General features: G+C 37.8%; 1 protein-coding gene across 2 annotated transcripts; it reads left to right on the top strand.

Annotated features, from left to right (window-relative positions):
• The first annotated feature begins 1,633 nt into the window (after nt 1-1,633).
• gls2b (glutaminase 2b (liver, mitochondrial)) lies at nt 1,634-13,861 on the top strand. Of its 2 annotated transcripts, none has more exons than XM_069691049.1 (18): nt 1,634-1,894; nt 2,500-2,599; nt 2,712-2,824; nt 5,287-5,416; nt 5,539-5,618; nt 5,984-6,147; nt 7,005-7,063; nt 7,655-7,687; nt 7,811-7,869; nt 8,039-8,105; nt 8,898-8,948; nt 9,063-9,239; nt 9,358-9,489; nt 10,088-10,180; nt 10,255-10,316; nt 10,930-11,006; nt 12,637-12,700; nt 13,034-13,861. In XM_069691049.1, the coding sequence occupies exons 1-18, from the start codon at nt 1,719-1,721 to the stop codon at nt 13,188-13,190; spliced, it is 1,794 nt and encodes a 597-aa protein (XP_069547150.1). In that variant the 5' UTR covers nt 1,634-1,718; the 3' UTR covers nt 13,191-13,861. The 2 variants fall into 2 exon arrangements, with proteins under 2 accessions (XP_069547150.1, XP_069547151.1); XM_069691050.1 differs by having other exon boundaries at nt 1,809-1,894; nt 2,478-2,599.
• The last annotated feature ends 4,379 nt before the right edge of the window (nt 13,862-18,240 follow it).

The raw sequence follows: 18,240 nt of genomic DNA on the forward strand, positions 1-18,240 counted from the left end.
GACTGATTACAGAGCGGCTGCAGCTGGGGCAGATTAAGGAACTGGGAGCAGGTGCGGAAAGTGTGGTAGTCAGAAGACTGAGCAAGGATTAAAGACAAGAGGACCTCCGGTGTGTGGAAAGAGTGACAGGGAAATAAAAGTGTACAAAAGACAAGGCATAAAGTCCAAGACTATTGAGCAATCTGCTCAGTTCGTTAGCATTGAATTGTCTGTATAAATGTACTGTACTCAGCTTGTGGTGACCACAATAATAAAGTGAGAAGCTGGATGGCTGAAAATGTGTTATTTCAACAGGTCACAGGTGAGTTAATGACAGGTGGGAGGGATTCATTGGATTTCAACGTTACAAAATATAGTTAAGTTGTACACTCTAATTGGGCCTATTTTATTCATAATTCAAACTGCTAAATTAAATCTCCTTGTACACACATATGGTCTATAGATACACTTTACTTTTAACAAAATAGATTTCTAGAATTTAACTGGCTACTATACCTGCCAGTCAAGTCTTGTGCCTGGGACTTGACTGGCAGACCCAGTTGCTTTTAAATGCCCTTTGTAGATTTCTTCCCTACTTTTAGGTTACTGTTTTTGTTGTTTATTTTTTACAACTTGCGGCACATTTTAAAGTTTTTGAATATATGCACTTTTTATTTATGTAAATTATACATTTATTTTCAAATATTAACATTTTTAGACAAGTAGTTCAATGATTTCCCACCTCAAAGGGTTTTAGAGTAGGGTATGTGAAAAATTTGCTCAACTAATCTGAAAAAACAAAAATTACAATTGAATTAAAGATTTTAGTGAATCTGAATGGTTAAGCAGTTGAAATAAACAACCAAAAGGAATGCATGATTGATTACAACAGAGTAGGAATGATCATAGAGTGAATAAATGATTGAAATAGCCTGCAAAAAGTATGGGTAACTGATCAAATTGTTAACTAAAGGGATAAACAAAACAAAAAAAAATGCAACATAAAAATAACCTATGGATAAACAGTTGAAGTTGGTCACCAAACATAATGATCATTAAATGAGTAGTTTATAAAAGTAGAGGTTGAATGGTTGAAATAATTAGCTGAAAGTAGTCCAGAAATGGTAACAATAGCTACAAAAAATACTTTATAAATATAATTTTAGTTAAGATTAATGGGTAAATTGTATGGATTGTATATAAAATGCAGGCTATAATAAAAACATTAAAAAAAAAATACAGTCGTTTAAAAGAATAAAAACATAGCAGACCTAACGGACCTAAGCCTTGACAGTTCATCTGGAGAACAAATTATTTGTACAATATCCACTTTTTTAAACAGATGAACACATTTGAAGATGAGAGGGATCGTTAAATCTATCTGACAGGCAAGTGGAGGTAAGTAGAATGAAAAAGGCTGAAAATCACACAAATAAATGTGTAACTTGGCACAGAGTAAAAAAAAAAGTGCTAAATATCAGGGAAAATAAATAATGTTTATAACAATAAAAACAAAATCTAGCTACATTCAATTTGCTGATTTTACACGAGCACTGCTAATCATGACTAAAAGGCCAACATTTCAGACGACACCTGAAGGCAGCACAACTTCAGCCTGACACTTTGCAGAGTCAGTGATCTGGCACGCAGCTGAGAGACGACCAGCCAACTTTATCTGCCGAGTTCTTTTGCCAAATCAAAGCGTCAGGGCGGGTTGGTGGCTGTCGTTAGTCGCAGCCATGCACTGTCTGAGAGCGCTGCGTCTGTCAAACTCCGCACAACTAATCGTCAAAAACACAAGTACTGCGAAGAAGAAGCTTTTCCTCATCCAGCCAGCATGTTGTCTGAGCACAGAATCAACAACTGCGTCGCAGCGACAAACGTCCACACACGTGGATCACTTCCATCTCAAAATGTAAGTGTGACAAACCGATGAGTGTCAACAGCTTCCTGCCTTATCTTTTCAGTTATGCAGGAAGCCTCCACGCTGTTCAATGAGTTGTCATAGTTGTTTTGGAAAAGATCCCCTATCTAAATATTTGTACATGTGCAGCAGGCATTGGGTGTAATGTGGGCGTATGGGGAAATACAGGCGATTGAGCAATTGCTCACCTAAAATGTGGTCATATCAGTTGCGTCAGTCAAGCAGCATGTGTAATACTCGAGGCAATCAGCACGAGCATGAGAGGTTTAAAGCGACTCCATATCACCTGTAGCCCTGTAGACTGCAGGTGCGCCACTGAAAAAGGAAACGGTCCTAAGACTTTAAAACAGCACAACCCTCTATATTTCTTCCCTTTGACTTTTCAATATTGGCACCGACTTTTAATTGTTCCTTGTTTTAGTTGTTCAGTTTACTTGCATGTTTGCATCAACGACAAAGATGGGTGGCAATTTAGCCTGTTGTTTTTAAAGCTTTTACATTACTTTTCCTGAAGTAGATGTCATCTTTTGTATGTGAATCGCACACCAGTATGATTGCTTTTTCTCTTTTCGAGATTTTACTCTTCACTTCACCAGGAACCCACATTCAAAGTCCCACAGTTCTGGAGTGGAAAACATGCTTTTTGACACCATCACAGAAGGAAAAGAGCAAGTGCCCATCTCGTACTTTATTGCAGTAAGCACTGATTATATACCACTATGCACTATTGTAACAGCGTACACACTGTATTTTGCTGTATTTGCTGCGTGCAATGACAGCAAGGATGACCCTAATGTCTCGATTGTAGGCCCTGAAAAAAACGGGCCTTCATCCATCGGACCCTCGGCTGAGAGAGTGCATGGAGAAACTTAGACGGGAGTCTGTTGGTGAGGTGATGATGGACAGAGACCTTTTCCACAGGTGAGAAAGGGACGGCTCCTGATAGATGGTGTGGTGGTTATTCATGGAAAAGTGCTTAGCAATTTAATCACACAATTAATAATGTCTTCACTAATCTGCTTCACTGTAATCAAAACAAGCAACATCATGAAAATATAAGACAACCGAGACAGCGGGCTTATTTTATTTTTATTTTATTTTATTTTTTTGTGAAGTGCATTTTGTCACGTCACAGGAATAAAGTAGATAGAGAATCTAATTGAAAAGATGAGATTAAGTTATTATACAAGGGCTTTTATTTATTGAGGTAAATGAACCAATATTACACATTTCTGAGTGGCAAATGTATATTCACCCTGAATGATTAGTAGTTAAATTGAAGATTAAATTAAAGTCAGATGTTTTCAATCAGTGGCATGATAATCAGGTGTGAGGGGACATCCTGTTTCATTTAAAGAACAGGAATGTAACAAAAACTGAGCTGTATCATGTCATAAATGAAGATTTCTGAGGAGCTCAGAAAAAGATTTGTCGATGCAAGTCATCTGCAAAAGGTTATTATAAACAGTTTGAAAGACTGTACAATTTTAGGAAATTTAAGACTATTGTTAGTGTCCCTAGGAGTGGTCAACATACAAAGACTACTTCAAGAGCAACACGTTGAATAGTTCGCTGTGTCACAAAGGAACCCAGGGTAACTTTTTAGAAACTAAAAGTCCTCTTTTCTCTTGTCTAATGGTAATGTTTATCAGTCCACCATCAGGAGATCACTGAACGACAAAGGTGTGCATGGCAGGAATTCAAGGAGAGAGCTACTGCTCTGCCAAAAAGAGTTCTGCTGCCCGTCTGCAGTTTGTCAAAGATCACGTTAACAAGCCAGATGGTTATTGAAGGAATGTTTTGCGGACGGATGAGACGGTTATAGGTCTTTTTAAATGAGAAGCTTTACGTTTAGAGAAATGAAAATGCTTCAGTCCAGCACAATAACCTTATCCTATCTGTGAAGCCTGGTGGTGGTAGCATCATGGTTTGGGCCTGTTTTTCTGCATTTGGACCAGGATAGCTTGACATCATTACTGGAACAGTGAATTCTGAAATATACCAGTGAATTCTAAATACAGATGTGAGGACATCTGGGGGTGAACAGAATTTCAAGAGAAAGTGGATCATGCATTCAGACAACGGTGGTTGAAGAAGAATAAAGTTAATGTTTTTGAATGGCCGAATCAAAGTCATTTCCTTCTTTTGTCATCTACTCTTGGTATTTTATGGTGTTTTTCCAAAGTGCAGTATGCTGTATTTTAAGTCTGATAGGTGAGATGTTTCATCTCTTAAACACTGACGCTGTACCCCAGATGCTACGCTGTGATTTATTTCTTTTGCAACTTTGACAAATCCTCTCAATATTAATATACAATTTATACACTAACTGGGGTGTTTAAGACAGAAAAAAGCAAATCAAACGCAGGAATTAACACAGAGTAACTTTTGAGAAACTCTAATAGCTAAAAATGCCCATCGACAGAAAATGTAAAACTATTTATTTTTCCAGCAATTACTGTTGCCTGTTTTTGGAAGTCCTGTGTCTCTTTACTGCCTCTCAGATTAGACCACACTGACAGTCCAACAGTGTTTGATTTTCCATTCACCACCAGGCATGAGGCAGGTGCAGGCATGAGACCGAACTAATTTTAGTCTGACCTTCCAACAACAACCCATTTTAATAGATGGATTTGTTGTGACTTCCTGCGTATTTGTCTCTCCCATTGTCATTCCTTTTTCTTTTCTTATCTTCCACACATTACTTATTTATGTAATTAAATTTAATACAAAGGATTTATAAATATTTTTGGAGACTGTCCAAAATATGTTGATTTAAATTCTACGGTAATTTTGAGTCTGGTTTTTGGCTTTTATTTACTTTCATGAAGCTGCAAAGGTGGTTGTGACATTTTTAACCCCTCAGCCCTATCCTTCATATTATTGAAATTAGTAAAAATGAAATAAATTGTTTAATTTGATCATAAAAATGTAACTCAGATGTAACAAAGATTGCTAACTGGTAGTAACCTTTAAGTAAAAACTACCAAAAATAATAATGGAAATAAGCATAAAAAGAAACATTTACTCAGTAGTTTACAGTAGTCCCTGATAATTTACATATTGCTTGATAAAAGAAGCTATTAAACACTAACGGCTAACATGTGCAAAGACATAAAGTCATAAATTGTGCTACATGCTATAAAATCCTCCTTTTCACTGATTGTCCAAGACATGTCAGTGTTCGAGAGCATGTGTCAGGACATGTCAGCTTTATTTCCTGTCATACTATCCGAAGGAGAGGCCTGTCCCTGAGACTGATGGCCAGCAGCTGCTGCTATCCACTTACACTGGGGGCTACAGACACACACGGACACAATAAAAGCATTTCATTTTCAGTACGTGCTCCTGAGTAACTCTGCATTATGTTGTTTTTCTCTCAGGTGTGTTGGTGGAAACATTGTCCTGTTGATCCAGGCCTTCAGAAAGAGGTTTATCATCCCTGAGTTTGATGTGTTTTCACAAAAGATAAATGAAATCTACAAAACGGTGCAAAACATAAGTGATGGGAAGGTAATCTTTTGTTGTTGCTTGTTTTCTCTAAATTCAAGCTCCATCTTCCTGTTCATTAAAAATAATTTCCTTCCTCTCATTAATGACACTTACTGTGTATCTCTTGTGTTTTGTGGCTGCAGGTTGCAGACTACATTCCCCAGCTGGCCAAGTTTAGCCCAGAACTGTGGGGTGTGTCTTTGTGCACAGTTGACGGCCAGAGGTAGGAACCACAGACTTGTTATTGTTGAAATAGTCTGGAGCTTTCAATCGTATCATGTCTTTCTCGGCAGATGGAGATTTCCCAGCTGTCATTAAAATAAATGTTGAAGTTTCTTTTTGTGAAAACTTCATGGAATTCTCATCCATCCAAAAGTTTAAATTAATTAGATTTTTCTAGTGATTCTCACAGAGACCATGTGATATAATCAACAGCTCCACAACAGTGAACTGCTGTTGCCAATGTCAATAAATTAACTTTCAATTATTTGTGCTGTTCAGACTTGATTTAATTGGGGCCGGCTCCAACATGGTGCATTTTAGAAGATTCTGCAGTCTTTAAAGGTCTATTTGGTCTGCTTTCTTCAGACACTCAGTAGGCGACACCAAGCTGCCCTTCTGCCTGCAGTCATGTGTGAAGCCCCTGCAGTATGCCATCGCTGTCCATGGGGCGGGAACAGAGAAGGTTCACCGCTATGTTGGCATGGAACCCAGTGGACTCAAGTTCAACGTGCTCTCGCTTGACGATGAAGGTTTGTGAGGCCTCATCACCTCCCCGTCGGATTGTAAAGGTTCCTATCAGCCAACAATCAGTGTGGAAATGGCATTCATTGCTCAAATCATCAGGAAAATATGTCTACTAGATATGAGTAGGTACACCTGGCCTGACAGATTACGTGCCTCTTCTTTGTTTCCTTTAATCCTGCATAGATGCGACTGGATGGATTATATGTTCCTCCAACAAGTGTTATTTAATGATATTTTCATTACATCTCTTTTAAGCAAGTATTGTACGTATTATCTTTGACACACAACTTGGATGTTAAAACTGTTTCCCGTCTCTCAGAAATACTGTCAAGTTCAGGCCAGTTGTTTCCTCGGAGAACAATTAAATATGAATGCAAGCTCTGGTGCAGAAATAATTAGTCAAAATCAGACAGCAACTGTTTGATAACGAGGCAAACATTTGAGTTATCGAGTCAAAAACAAAGAATTGCGGGGTCCTATTTCTCAAATGTTGTTTTTTTACACATTTATAGATTTAAAACACATTTAAAATGGATCTGCAGCTCTCGATTATGATGTAGTCATTACTATTTTTGATATGGATGAGCACTGTAAAATGTTCAGATTATGTTTCATTCACAATCCAGATAAATATTTTGGGTCCCTTTGTGACTGTACAGAATCATCTTTTGTGCATTAATTTGTTTGTGATTCATGTTTTTGTTTATATTCAGTCTTACTTTGACTAATATGATATGTTTAATTAGATTATAAAGATGTTGATCAAAATCAATTGACTGATTGAAGACCCTTTCACAAAGCCATTATTTACAACAAAACTCCTTGTCAACTTTGTGTTTCATCTCGTTGTCCTTTCTCCCAGATAAGCCCCACAACCCCATGGTGAATGCTGGAGCCATATTGATCAGCTCTCTTATGAAGGTAAACAGATGAACATGATCTGTAATAGTTGAGTTGGCACATTCAGTAAGATACAGGCAAACATCTGTTTTAATGAAAAGGAGTGACTTGGGTTTAATGATGAACCACGTATGAACCCATAATGTCCAGCATATTAACTAGTCTTGTTTAGTGGAGTGAGTCTGTTGCTGTAGTGACAACATGGCCTTGGGGATGTCATAAAACAACAGTAGAAATATATTGATATAACTTCTAAACATTAATATTTTGAGAAATATTAAATAATAATACTAAATATAACTCATTTTCTGCTAATAGTCAATATTTGTCTTAGCATTACTCAGAAAAAAACAGGATTAATAGGAAACTGGTGTCTGTGGTCTTGTTTTGTGAAATATTCTTTGAACTCTGCCTGATGTCTGCTGTTTCTGATCACCGTATCGTTCCTCTTGTTGTACCCGCTGATAATGGGATAGTAAATTATGTAATCACTGATAAATTTATGTATTTTTCACACTGTGTCATTAGTTGTAGATCATGATTGTGGGAGCTGAATGATTGTCAATTACAATCAGCATTTTTAAACAAGAAAATTACTCTCTTTGCTTTCAGCCTTGCTCAAATAAGGCAGAGAAGTTTGACTATGTAAGTAGTGTGCCTCAGACTTGCTTCTCTGTTAAGATCATAAATATGAAAAATGTTGCATGATTATATCTGTGGTCAGAGATGTACTGCACTGCACACAAATGTTGTTTTTTGTTTCCCTAGTTTGTGGATTTTGTGAAAAAGATGGCTGGCCAAGAATATGTCGGATTCAGCAATGCCACGTGAGTGTACTGCAAAATAGATTTAGATTATTTTTGCTTTTATATATCTCTGTTTAGCATGTCTAAGATTAAAGAGTTACTGTGTTAGTAAAAAAAAAAAAATGCATGTCCACTGCCCCTTTGCATTATTGATGTTTCAGTATTGACCTCTTCTGCTTTTCTGTCTCAGGTTCCAGTCAGAAAAAGAAACAGGCGACAGAAATTTTGCCATTGGATACTACATGAAAGAGAAGAAGGTCAGTTACAGAACATTTTGAGCAGAGTTAAAATGCGTGGGATGATGAACACTTTTTATTTTCTGTTCCAGCAGTTTGAGATGCAGCTTGTAGATGCAGGTGTTAATATAGGCATGTCCAACTGAGTTTTTGCAAACACATTTATGTTTTTGGAACATGTTTATGTAAATTGCTTGCATAATTGCAGCTAACAGGTTTTTGTATTGATTCGTCTGTAGAATATCAAGACACCTTTGAAGAACAATTTCCTGAACACCACAAGGATCCATTTTCTAGAGTCTTGCTTTTCTAACCAACAGTCCAAAAGCCAAAAACAATAAGCATGCACAGTGAAGCTGAAACCAAAGAATGATTTTTTTGGTGTGCAAAAACTAAGAACAACCTTCATTCACAATCACCTCATTGTCAAAGTAGTTTAATTTCATTTTTAACTGACTAACGGAGTCATTGTTTCAGCTATAAACAGCAATGATAAGCTAACAGAGAGACAATTAAAATGTTGTTTTCGCAGTTACTTTTCCAGTTAACTTGAATATGTCGGGTTTTTTTCAGGAACCAAAAGAAGCAATGCTTTATTATTATATTGTTTTCATCATATTTTGTTTTTGTTTGTTGAATGAGTTTCATAAAATCAACATTCTTAAAGTTTCTCCAGCCACAAAATACATCTTAATCTTTTATAGATTTATTTTCCGACCATCATCAAACAGCCAGACTGTCTTTGAGCCTGGTTTAAAATTCATCTCCAGCATTAAGTCAATCACGTCATGATGATCATATTTCATTCACCAGTGTTTTCCTCCGGAAGCGGATATGATCGATGCCCTCGACTTCTACTTCCAAGTAAGCTGCTTTGCCATCATTAAACAGTCTTTTTTTGTTCTTGTATCGCCTGATATTGACTTGGCCACAATAAAAATAGTATCAGTAATAAACTGACCCTCGTATGTTTTTCAGCTTTGCTCCATCGAGGTGACCTGCGAGTCAGGAAGTGTCATGGCTGCCACCCTGGCCAACGGAGGGATCTGTCCAATCACAGGCGAGCGTGTCCTGAGCGCCGAGGCAGTGCGAAATACTTTGAGCCTCATGCACTCGTGTGGCATGTACGACTTCTCTGGACAGATGGCTTTCCATGTGAGTAATGTTGGGATGTGACAGCATCATCACACCGCCCCTCTGACACAACAGAGATAACACTCACCTGTCTGCCTGAAACAGATCTCACAGCCAGCCTCTTGCTCTTATCTCCCAGGTGGGCCTGCCTGCAAAATCAGGGGTATCTGGTGCAATACTACTGGTGATCCCCAACGTCATGGGAATGATGTGTTGGTCTCCTCCACTGGACAGAGTTGGAAACAGCGTGCGGGGAATTCACTTCTGCCAGGCAAGAGCAAGACTTTTGTGTCTTTGCATGTAGACTGTTTGTGGTGCAGAAGTAAATGCTTTTTATGTGATTATAACATTAAATAATTCGTATACAGTATGTTTTGCCACAGAGTCTTTTTGATATTGCCAACAACTGGCACCAAAGTTTGAATTTAAACTTTCAAATCTTATACAAGTGGCTTTAATTGCTGAGGAAACATGATGATGATTACAACAATAACCGGTTTAATTGGACAAATAAATTCAACGATGGGCATTCTGTCAAAGCCAGACATCTGAAAGTTTAGATTAAAATCATAAATATCTCCGGGATGTACCATCTGGAGCTGCGTTACAGAGAATATCTTGTGGTGACAATGTTTACTGGAGCAGAGTTATTCTGCAGGTAACAAGTGATAAAATCAGATCAGTATGGTACAATCTAGCAGCTTCAGATTTTACAACCCAGTGACTTGAGTGTCTTCTTTTGAATCGTTGTTTGTGCTGATCTGATAAAAAAAAAACAACAATGTTTACATTAAAGTTCTTTCTGCATTAATGAATGATTGAAGTGTTTCTTCCCGTAACTATATAACTACACTGTACCTTTTCTTTAGGAGCTCGTGTCGCTTTTTAATTTTCACAATTACGACAATTTGCGGCACTTTGTGAAGAAGCAAGACCCCCGCAGGCAGGATGGAGAAGACAGGGTGAGCTGCTCGTCTTCGGTTTGGTTTAACAACTGCCGTGAGCATGTGTTCATATTTCTTTCATGTAATCACAGAACAAGGCTGTTTTCAACTTGATGTTCGCCGCCTACAGTGGAGATGTGTCGGCTCTGAGAAGGTACAGTACATGAAGCCTTGATTACGGTTTGACCTATGTAATAAATGTTTACGCCAGGTGGGAATAATTAAACAGTATTCAGTGTGAAGTACAGTAGTAAAGTGTAGTGAACTGCTTAAGTGATGCTCAGCATGGATTTCTATGTGGTTTGAAATTTATGATTCCCATCACTTGACCCATCATGTCCAGTACAGAAGCAGCAGCAGCATTATTCAGCATTTTCCTTTTAATGTGTCACATTTTTCTAGCCGAGTTACCATATTAAGTATTCTATTAAAAAAAAGAAGATAGCATATCCAAATAGTGCACAGAGATGATTATAAGATACAACATAAGGCATTCAGCTGTTATTTGATAATGAACTGAGTAGCATGGGAGGATGCAACAAAGTTTCCCAGCTGGAAGTCAATAGATCACATTTAAAGGAGCAGTGTGTAGGATTTAGTGCCAGCAAGCAGTGAGGTTGCAGATATCAACCAGCTGAATAGCCCTTGTGCCTAAAAACAATGCTTATACAGTGTATGTCTTAGTATTTCTTGTAGTTCTATACCTAAAATGTTTGTAGAAAAGTATTAGTGAACTGTTAAAATGACTTCTTTTTTTTTTGCTGTAGATTTGCACTATCATCCATGGACATGGATCTGAAAGACTATGATTCACGAACAGCACTACATATTGCTGCAGCAGAAGGTGAGCTCCACTGGTTCAGACTCTGTGTTCCTTGTATTTTCTTTAACCATCTAATACATTGTCATTTGTCTTTTTTTGTTTTGTTTCCACAATTCAACCTACATGGTGATGCAGTGTTTTGCACTGTCACCTCACTTTAAGGTTCTGGGCCCGAACCTTAGCTGAGGCGGGGGCCTTTCTGTGTGGCGTTTGAATGTTCTCTGGGTACTCCGGCCTCCACCCACCATACCAAAAACATGCATGTTAGGTTAACTGGTGGTTCTAAATTGCCCTCGCTGAGAGCATGCATGTCTGTTTCTGTCTGCCTTTCTGTGTTGGCCCTGTCATGGACTGGCAACCCCCTGCCTTCATCCAAAGTCAGCTGGGGTAGACTCCAGCTCCTCGTTGACCCTGTTCAGGATAAAGCGGGTATAGATAATGGTTGGATGGATGGATGGCTCAACAATTGAGCACTCGGCTGATGAATCTATCTTGCTTTAAAATCCACATGCATTAATTTCAGGTATCAAAAGTAATTCAATCTTTTACACATCTTTGGATTAGTTGCATGACAAACAAATTATTAACGTGACCTCACTGACAACGGTAATCTAACGGCAGTGGGGGTTGTAGTGATCAGCTGGCACTATTTTTGACTTTGACCCAGACAACACAGATGTAAAACTGCTCTAAATGTAAACTGCAGTTATTCTAATGATAGCCCAACAGTCACTGCAGGCTCCGGCATACTTACTGCAGATCTGAAATGACAGCATGTGGAGGGTTATAGATGTTGATCCTGAACTACTATTGTTCGACATTAACCACTGTTATCTTACACCAACAGACTTCTGTCAAACTTAGTTGAAAGAGTAATGGTATCTTCTTTGCATTTGTATGTTGACAATTAGATGTTGCTTCATGCTCACCTTGTTAATCAAGTAGTCAGTCAGTCAGTAAAAAAAAAACAGTTTTTCTGCTCTGTACCGCCATCTAGAAAAATACGATTATTTGTTCATCTAGTAAATATTTACACTTGTTAAATTGTTTGTCTTCATGCTCACAGCTGTAATTAGTGCAAAGTTAGTTTTTACATAGTTTATTGTCATTATTAACTATAGAGGTTGAGTACTTCTGGCTCGTATTATAAAAACCGCTAATCAATCAGCTCATAAACCCTTACAGAGCACCATATGGTGGATTATTTGTGTTTTGTTGTGATCTAAGTTTATTCACAGCACAGATTTTAATGTTCCACTGACATGTCTTCACCAGTAACATTTTTCAAAAAAACCAACTCACAAGCAAGTTATTTGTCTCCAAGAAAAAAATGGGAGGAATAACTGTTTTCTTCCAAAATGAAGGCAAAGCTTTGCTCGACTAAAAATGATTCTGAGCTTAATTGCAACTGGAGGAAATAATCATACATCTGTTTTTTTTCGTCATGAAGTTTGTATTTTAAGCAGCTTTTTATTTTTTTTTCTACACCCGCAGTTTGTCATGCTAATAGATAAACCTGTAAATAATGAATACCTTGCAAGTTGTGGGAGGTATAATTTCAAAGGGTTTGTGCTGTCATATTGCTTTCTGACACCAAAAGTGAAAACGGTGATTGGACCTGACAGGATATTGAAATGTTGCTTGTTTTCAGGTCACATAGATGTAGTGAAGTTCCTCACTGAAACGTGCAAAGTGGATCCATTTGTAGAGGACAGGTGAGATCAACATCGTTAACTTCTTTGTATCCTTTAGTTTAGTTTTTATTTTCTTTACCGTTTCTTATACATTTGATCATGATCAAGTATTTTAACCTGTGGTTCTGTTTTCTTTGTCATTTGTGTTATGCGTGATCCTTTTGATGATATACTTCCAAGCATATTCACTCCCTTAGTGGGAGTACCTCATCTTAAAAACATGTTTTAATGAAAGTGAAATATTTGTTGCACTTATTTGAAACTGTACAATTATCTCAAACCACAACTACATTGAGTACATACTTGTGCACTGCTGAAAACTCTCCTCCATTATTTTGTCTCCATTGTGTACAGGTGGGGGAACCTACCTGTCGATGAGGCCATGCAGTTTGGACATGAAGAGGTGGTGAAGGTGCTGAAAGATTACGGGCAGGACTACAGTCGGCAGGAAACGCAGCACGGTGACGCTGAGCGTACCCAGAAGCTGGACACCATCGAGGGCATGCTGTGATGTCTTTAAAAACTGTTACGTCAGGGCATTTGTGCAATCTATCAAGTTTAGAAACATGATTAAATCAATTAACTATACAAAACTACAGGCAATCAAAATATCAGTGAAAAGGGAAAGGGAAATTGTATAAACATGCAAATAGAATATAAAGCAGGAAGGAATATACAATATAGGAAATGAGCAGAATAAAAATAATAGCACATGAGTATAAAGTAGAACATTTGCAGGTTCATGACAACACTAAGCAGCCCAACAGCTTCCAATCAACGTTACTGTAATACATCAGTCTGTCCACAGTGTTCATGAGGTGTAATATTCATGTACTTTTACATGGAAACAATACTCTCTGTATTGTTATGATGAACTCAAAAGATGCTTTTACAATACATAAAGTGTTTCTCATGACTTACAACAATACATTTTACGCTGATCTATTTTTCTTGGGCTGTTGTGTCTTGTTAAAACCTTTAAATAATGTTTGGAAAAGGTAGATAAGGAAATGATATGTATAAGCCCAATAAATATAATGCTGCATGTATTGTATACATGATGTTCTTCAGCTGTAAATAATTGCACTGGATTCCTTTTACAGGAATACATGATGATAGAAAGTGTCACAGTATTTATAATTCATTGTCACTGCATAAACTAAAAATTCCAAAAAGTATAAATATTTTGACTGTATCCTTCCATTTAAGCATGTTTTAGCTTCCACTCATAGTTTGATTTTCTTAAGGTAGTCAGTGCTTCATAGTGTCAGAGATTTCCTATTAAATATTACACAGCCTCCACTAAACTGCTTTAAATGCCATTACTCCAGGAATTTTTGTTGCACAATTATTTTATTATTAGGGGACAAACTGAAAACGTAATGCAATAAGAAACATCCCCTGTGGCTACGGAGGACATAAGTAATGTATGCTGACTCGGGCCAGCTCATTTTAAAGGACTTCACTCTGCTTAGCAATGCTTTATTTATAAATGTAGAGTTAATCAGTATTGACGGATTGTCCCTTTACTGACCTGGTTCGTGCAGCTGGTTCTGTAAAGGCTGACATGTCGGCAAATACAGCGGGCCTCTGCCGGTTGCAGCAACAGTGCACATGTGCTTTAGTTTCTCTTGAATGCACCAGATGGCACTGTGTACCCGTTGAAGTCTGGAACCATAATTGGTGAACCAGCACAGGATCAGCTGTACTGAACAGATCTCTGCTGGAAGAGAGCATTACTGAGCAACAAAGAGCTTATATAAGACTGGTATAGACTGACCTGACATTCAAAAGGACAGCTGCCACCTGAACAAACCCTGGTTGTCCTGACTTCTCCACAGCAGAAACACTGGAAGTATTACTATCTGTTGGGCAGACAAGCCCCCAGACTATTAATAAAACTTAATTTAAAATTTTGGTCGGATAGTCCAATGTGACATCAGCATGGTAAAGCCTAGGAGTGCACCGAATCATGAGCAGACGTGGCACAAATTTTGACCTTCAGCAGTTTGAATGATTAAAGAAAAAAAATCTACTGCCCATTGTTTTATCGATTATGTGAGCTACTGATGGGAGTAGAACCGGTGACGGTCTAGACTAGTGTTCTTAGTTTTCTCAAAAGCATTCAATAAAATCGACCATATGGTGGCAGTCACTACCTTGTGGATGCCTGTGGTCTTTTCTGCCTTAGAGAAAGACAGAGTGAAGAATCAGTTTGTGCTTTCTGAATGGGTGATACTTTTTTTGTATTGCTTTCCACAATAATAGTTTCTGGACCCAAGGCAGTTCCTGCACAAAATAAATTAGTCCTCCTTATCAATATGGCAGGCAGACATTTATTTTTGAGGAGGATTTGAACTTTTTGCCATTTAGGGGAGTTAATAAAACCAGAACAATAAAAACAAAACAAAAAAAATACCTCAAAGAGCTGCAGCTGGAATGTAATTTAACCCCACAAGCTTTACCACATTTTAGAGTTGACTACTCCTTTGAGGACAATAAGAATGGGAGAAAGCAATGAATAAATATTATAACTGCATGCTTTTATTTTGATCATGTTTCAGGTTGTAATTTGTGCTGCCATTTAGGCAGTGTCATCTGATAGAGAGCAAGTTGTTTGTTGAAACTGATGTTGATATTTTTACTCATGCTGGTGGCAGTGAGGCTCAAGGAGCAGCGAAGTTAATTTAGTCCAATTAAATTTATTCTGGTCTTATATCAGTTAAAAAAAAAATACTTAAACCATTATTTTTTACAATAAAAAAATACCTGTGAAACTGCAAAGATTCAAATGACACATTTAGCTGAAAGATACTTTATCGAAATATCCAAAATTTAGTTTTCTGACAGAATTTAAGAACTTACTTTCTAATAATCTCCGAAAACAATAGATAATCAACCAGCAAATGCTCCAACCAATTCCAACCCACTGCCAAAACTTTATTAGATATTTTCTGCTAGTTTGTACCACTTTAATGCCCTGAAACTAGTGATAATTTATTAATCTAAATGGAAGTCTAGATATTGATTTAGCAGTGGTTGTTGGGGAACACAATCTGCCCTGTGGGAACCCAACAGGTTAAACAGAAATCTAAATCAAAACTTTTTGTAACAGTATGAAGCTTGTACAGTCTGTGAGATATCTTCTGAGAATATTAGACAGAGTCTTTGTTCACATTAACTTACCCCTGACAGTGTGTTAAATTAAGAGGTGAACAATTTTCATCACAAGAATATCATTAATCAAGCAGAAAAGAAATGCCCGATGCATTTTAATTAGTCTCACAAGTTAACTGTTTCTCATTAAAATAAGGAACATAACCTTCTTGTAGAGATATTACAGATACTCTGACCTTTTGACTTAGTTCCACCAACCGAGAAAGTGGTTAAAAAAATTTAGTTATTCAATAATTCTGTGCTGATTAGCTGTAAGAATTTACTATTGGTTTAACTGGATTTCTCAAAGTGATGTGCTGAGATTTTTCAAATAGTTACAGAGGCACTGAAGTATGTTTTGTTAAGCAATAAAAGATTTATAGAATATTAAACAGCACTTAGAGTTTCTTTCAAAACAGTGCATTTAAAAAGTAGAAATTTTTTCTGGAAGTTAATCAACAGTTTACCTTGAATAGTTTTTATTGTAATTCACTTCACCACCTCGATGTTGTCTGTTAGGAGGATTGATGAAAAACTCACCGCCTGATTTTTATGAAACTTGGTGAGGCCAAGGAAGGGCCCATTAAATGATGTAGCTCCAAATCAGGTTGCAGATCCACAAAATATTTTTAATTTTCATTAACATTGCGAGATAGGGCACTTGTCCTACTGTGCATTTTAAAATCCAGTAAATTGCTGTAACATTCAGGCCAGACATACATTGACACTACACCGCAATCCACATTCAGAGGCACCAGTAATCCTCTGGGACACACATACTTGCTCAGATGTAATACAGTAAGCAGATGTTATGGAGCACTGAGAAAGAAATTCAGCTCTGGATTTATCTGCAGAGACTGGATCACCCACAGCACGTTCTCGTATGCACCCTGAATGACAACCACACGGAGAGGGCCAGTAAAGAGACACAGGGCCAGTAAAAACTGTATGGATTGTGGTGACCAATCGGGATTTGTCCTGTTATGCCTAATGGCCAGTACACCACCAAGGGACATCGGTTTTATTGGAGGGAACTGGAACTGCCGCAATTGTAAAATCAGCACGATTATAAATGTTCCCAGACATAGAAAGTGCTTGCGGTTGCAGATTTCCATCTTATAGAAGAATGGACTGATGGCCTCGGAGGAAGTTTGCGCTCTCTGAGTGCCCTTCTTGCTATAGTTAAAGATCAGTGCCGCCAAAGTCAGACGCTTTCAGGTTGACATACTTGACTTCGGAAAGCTGGAGCTGACTAGACAGTCTTAATTGAAGGGCCACATACTAACTTCTTCTGGAGCTTTAAGCTACATCACAGTCGTCATAAACAGATGTGGCTTGCTGGGCTGTCACTGAAATGAAACAGTGTAACAGACTGTCTCATGTTTACTGTTTGCATTGGAGATGATGTGTCCCCTTAGGGTTGCCGTAGAGGCAGGGCAACTCCCGCCTCTGGTCAAGAGAGCGAGTACGAAAAATAAGGAGAGAAGCTGTGGGCTGAATGTAATGTCTTGTCTCCCGACTCCACTTATTATATTCTTATAAGTGCCCCGTTACACGAACCAAGGACGCTCAGTTACAATAGCGTGAGTTCGAGCAATGCCCTAAAGTCATGTGCATATTTATTTCGTGCCTAAAAATCACTGCTCTGCGTCTAGTAAAATCCAATTATATTCATGTTGGTGTAAAGGATGAAGGAATGATAACATCTTAACATCTACTGTCATTTTGCTGATACATGCAAGCTAATGCAATCATGCTGCCAAAAGCTCCCTCCACTATCTCCCCATCCTCCTTATGCTATTTTTTTTTTTTTTAGTTTTGTTGATTTGAGATTTAACAGTGAGGTATGTTTATTCAGGACAGATTAATTCTCCCAGTCTTCTTTGCTGTTCTGTTTTTCTCTTTGCAAAATATAACTATATAGCCACAATTTATTCTGTTATTGAACAGTGGTGGACGTACAAACTACATTTACTCACAACAGTCAGTACAGTTTTGAGGTTTGCTATTTACATCTTTATGTGTCTGAAATAATAACCCAATGTTATGTAAGGTTTTTCACATACTTAAGAGTTTCACTCTCCCTCCAACCGTGAAAACAAGCTTAAATATTTGTTTAACATGCAGCTGGTGTAGCTTAAATGCACAATATGACAGGTGTTTACTGTAGGATGTCGAGCCATCATCACTACCATATGGTCACACCTCTGCAGAGACACAACTTTTTTTTCTTCACAAACATGGTGCTATGTATTTCCTGAACAGTCAGTGGTTCCTAATTCAGGTTTCTTGTACATATCTGCAATACCTGACCAAAAGAGTAACGTGTTGGCATTATGAAAAGTTTATAAGAGTCTTAATAGTGTAACACAACATTTTCATGTACGGTTTTGGGTGGTTCAAAA

This window comes from Brachyistius frenatus, unplaced genomic scaffold, assembly GCF_029030835.1.
Source record: "Brachyistius frenatus isolate BFR_SWC_R1_liver_20210118 unplaced genomic scaffold, ASM2903083v1 Contig_10, whole genome shotgun sequence".
Taxonomy (NCBI): Eukaryota; Metazoa; Chordata; class Actinopteri; family Embiotocidae; genus Brachyistius; species Brachyistius frenatus.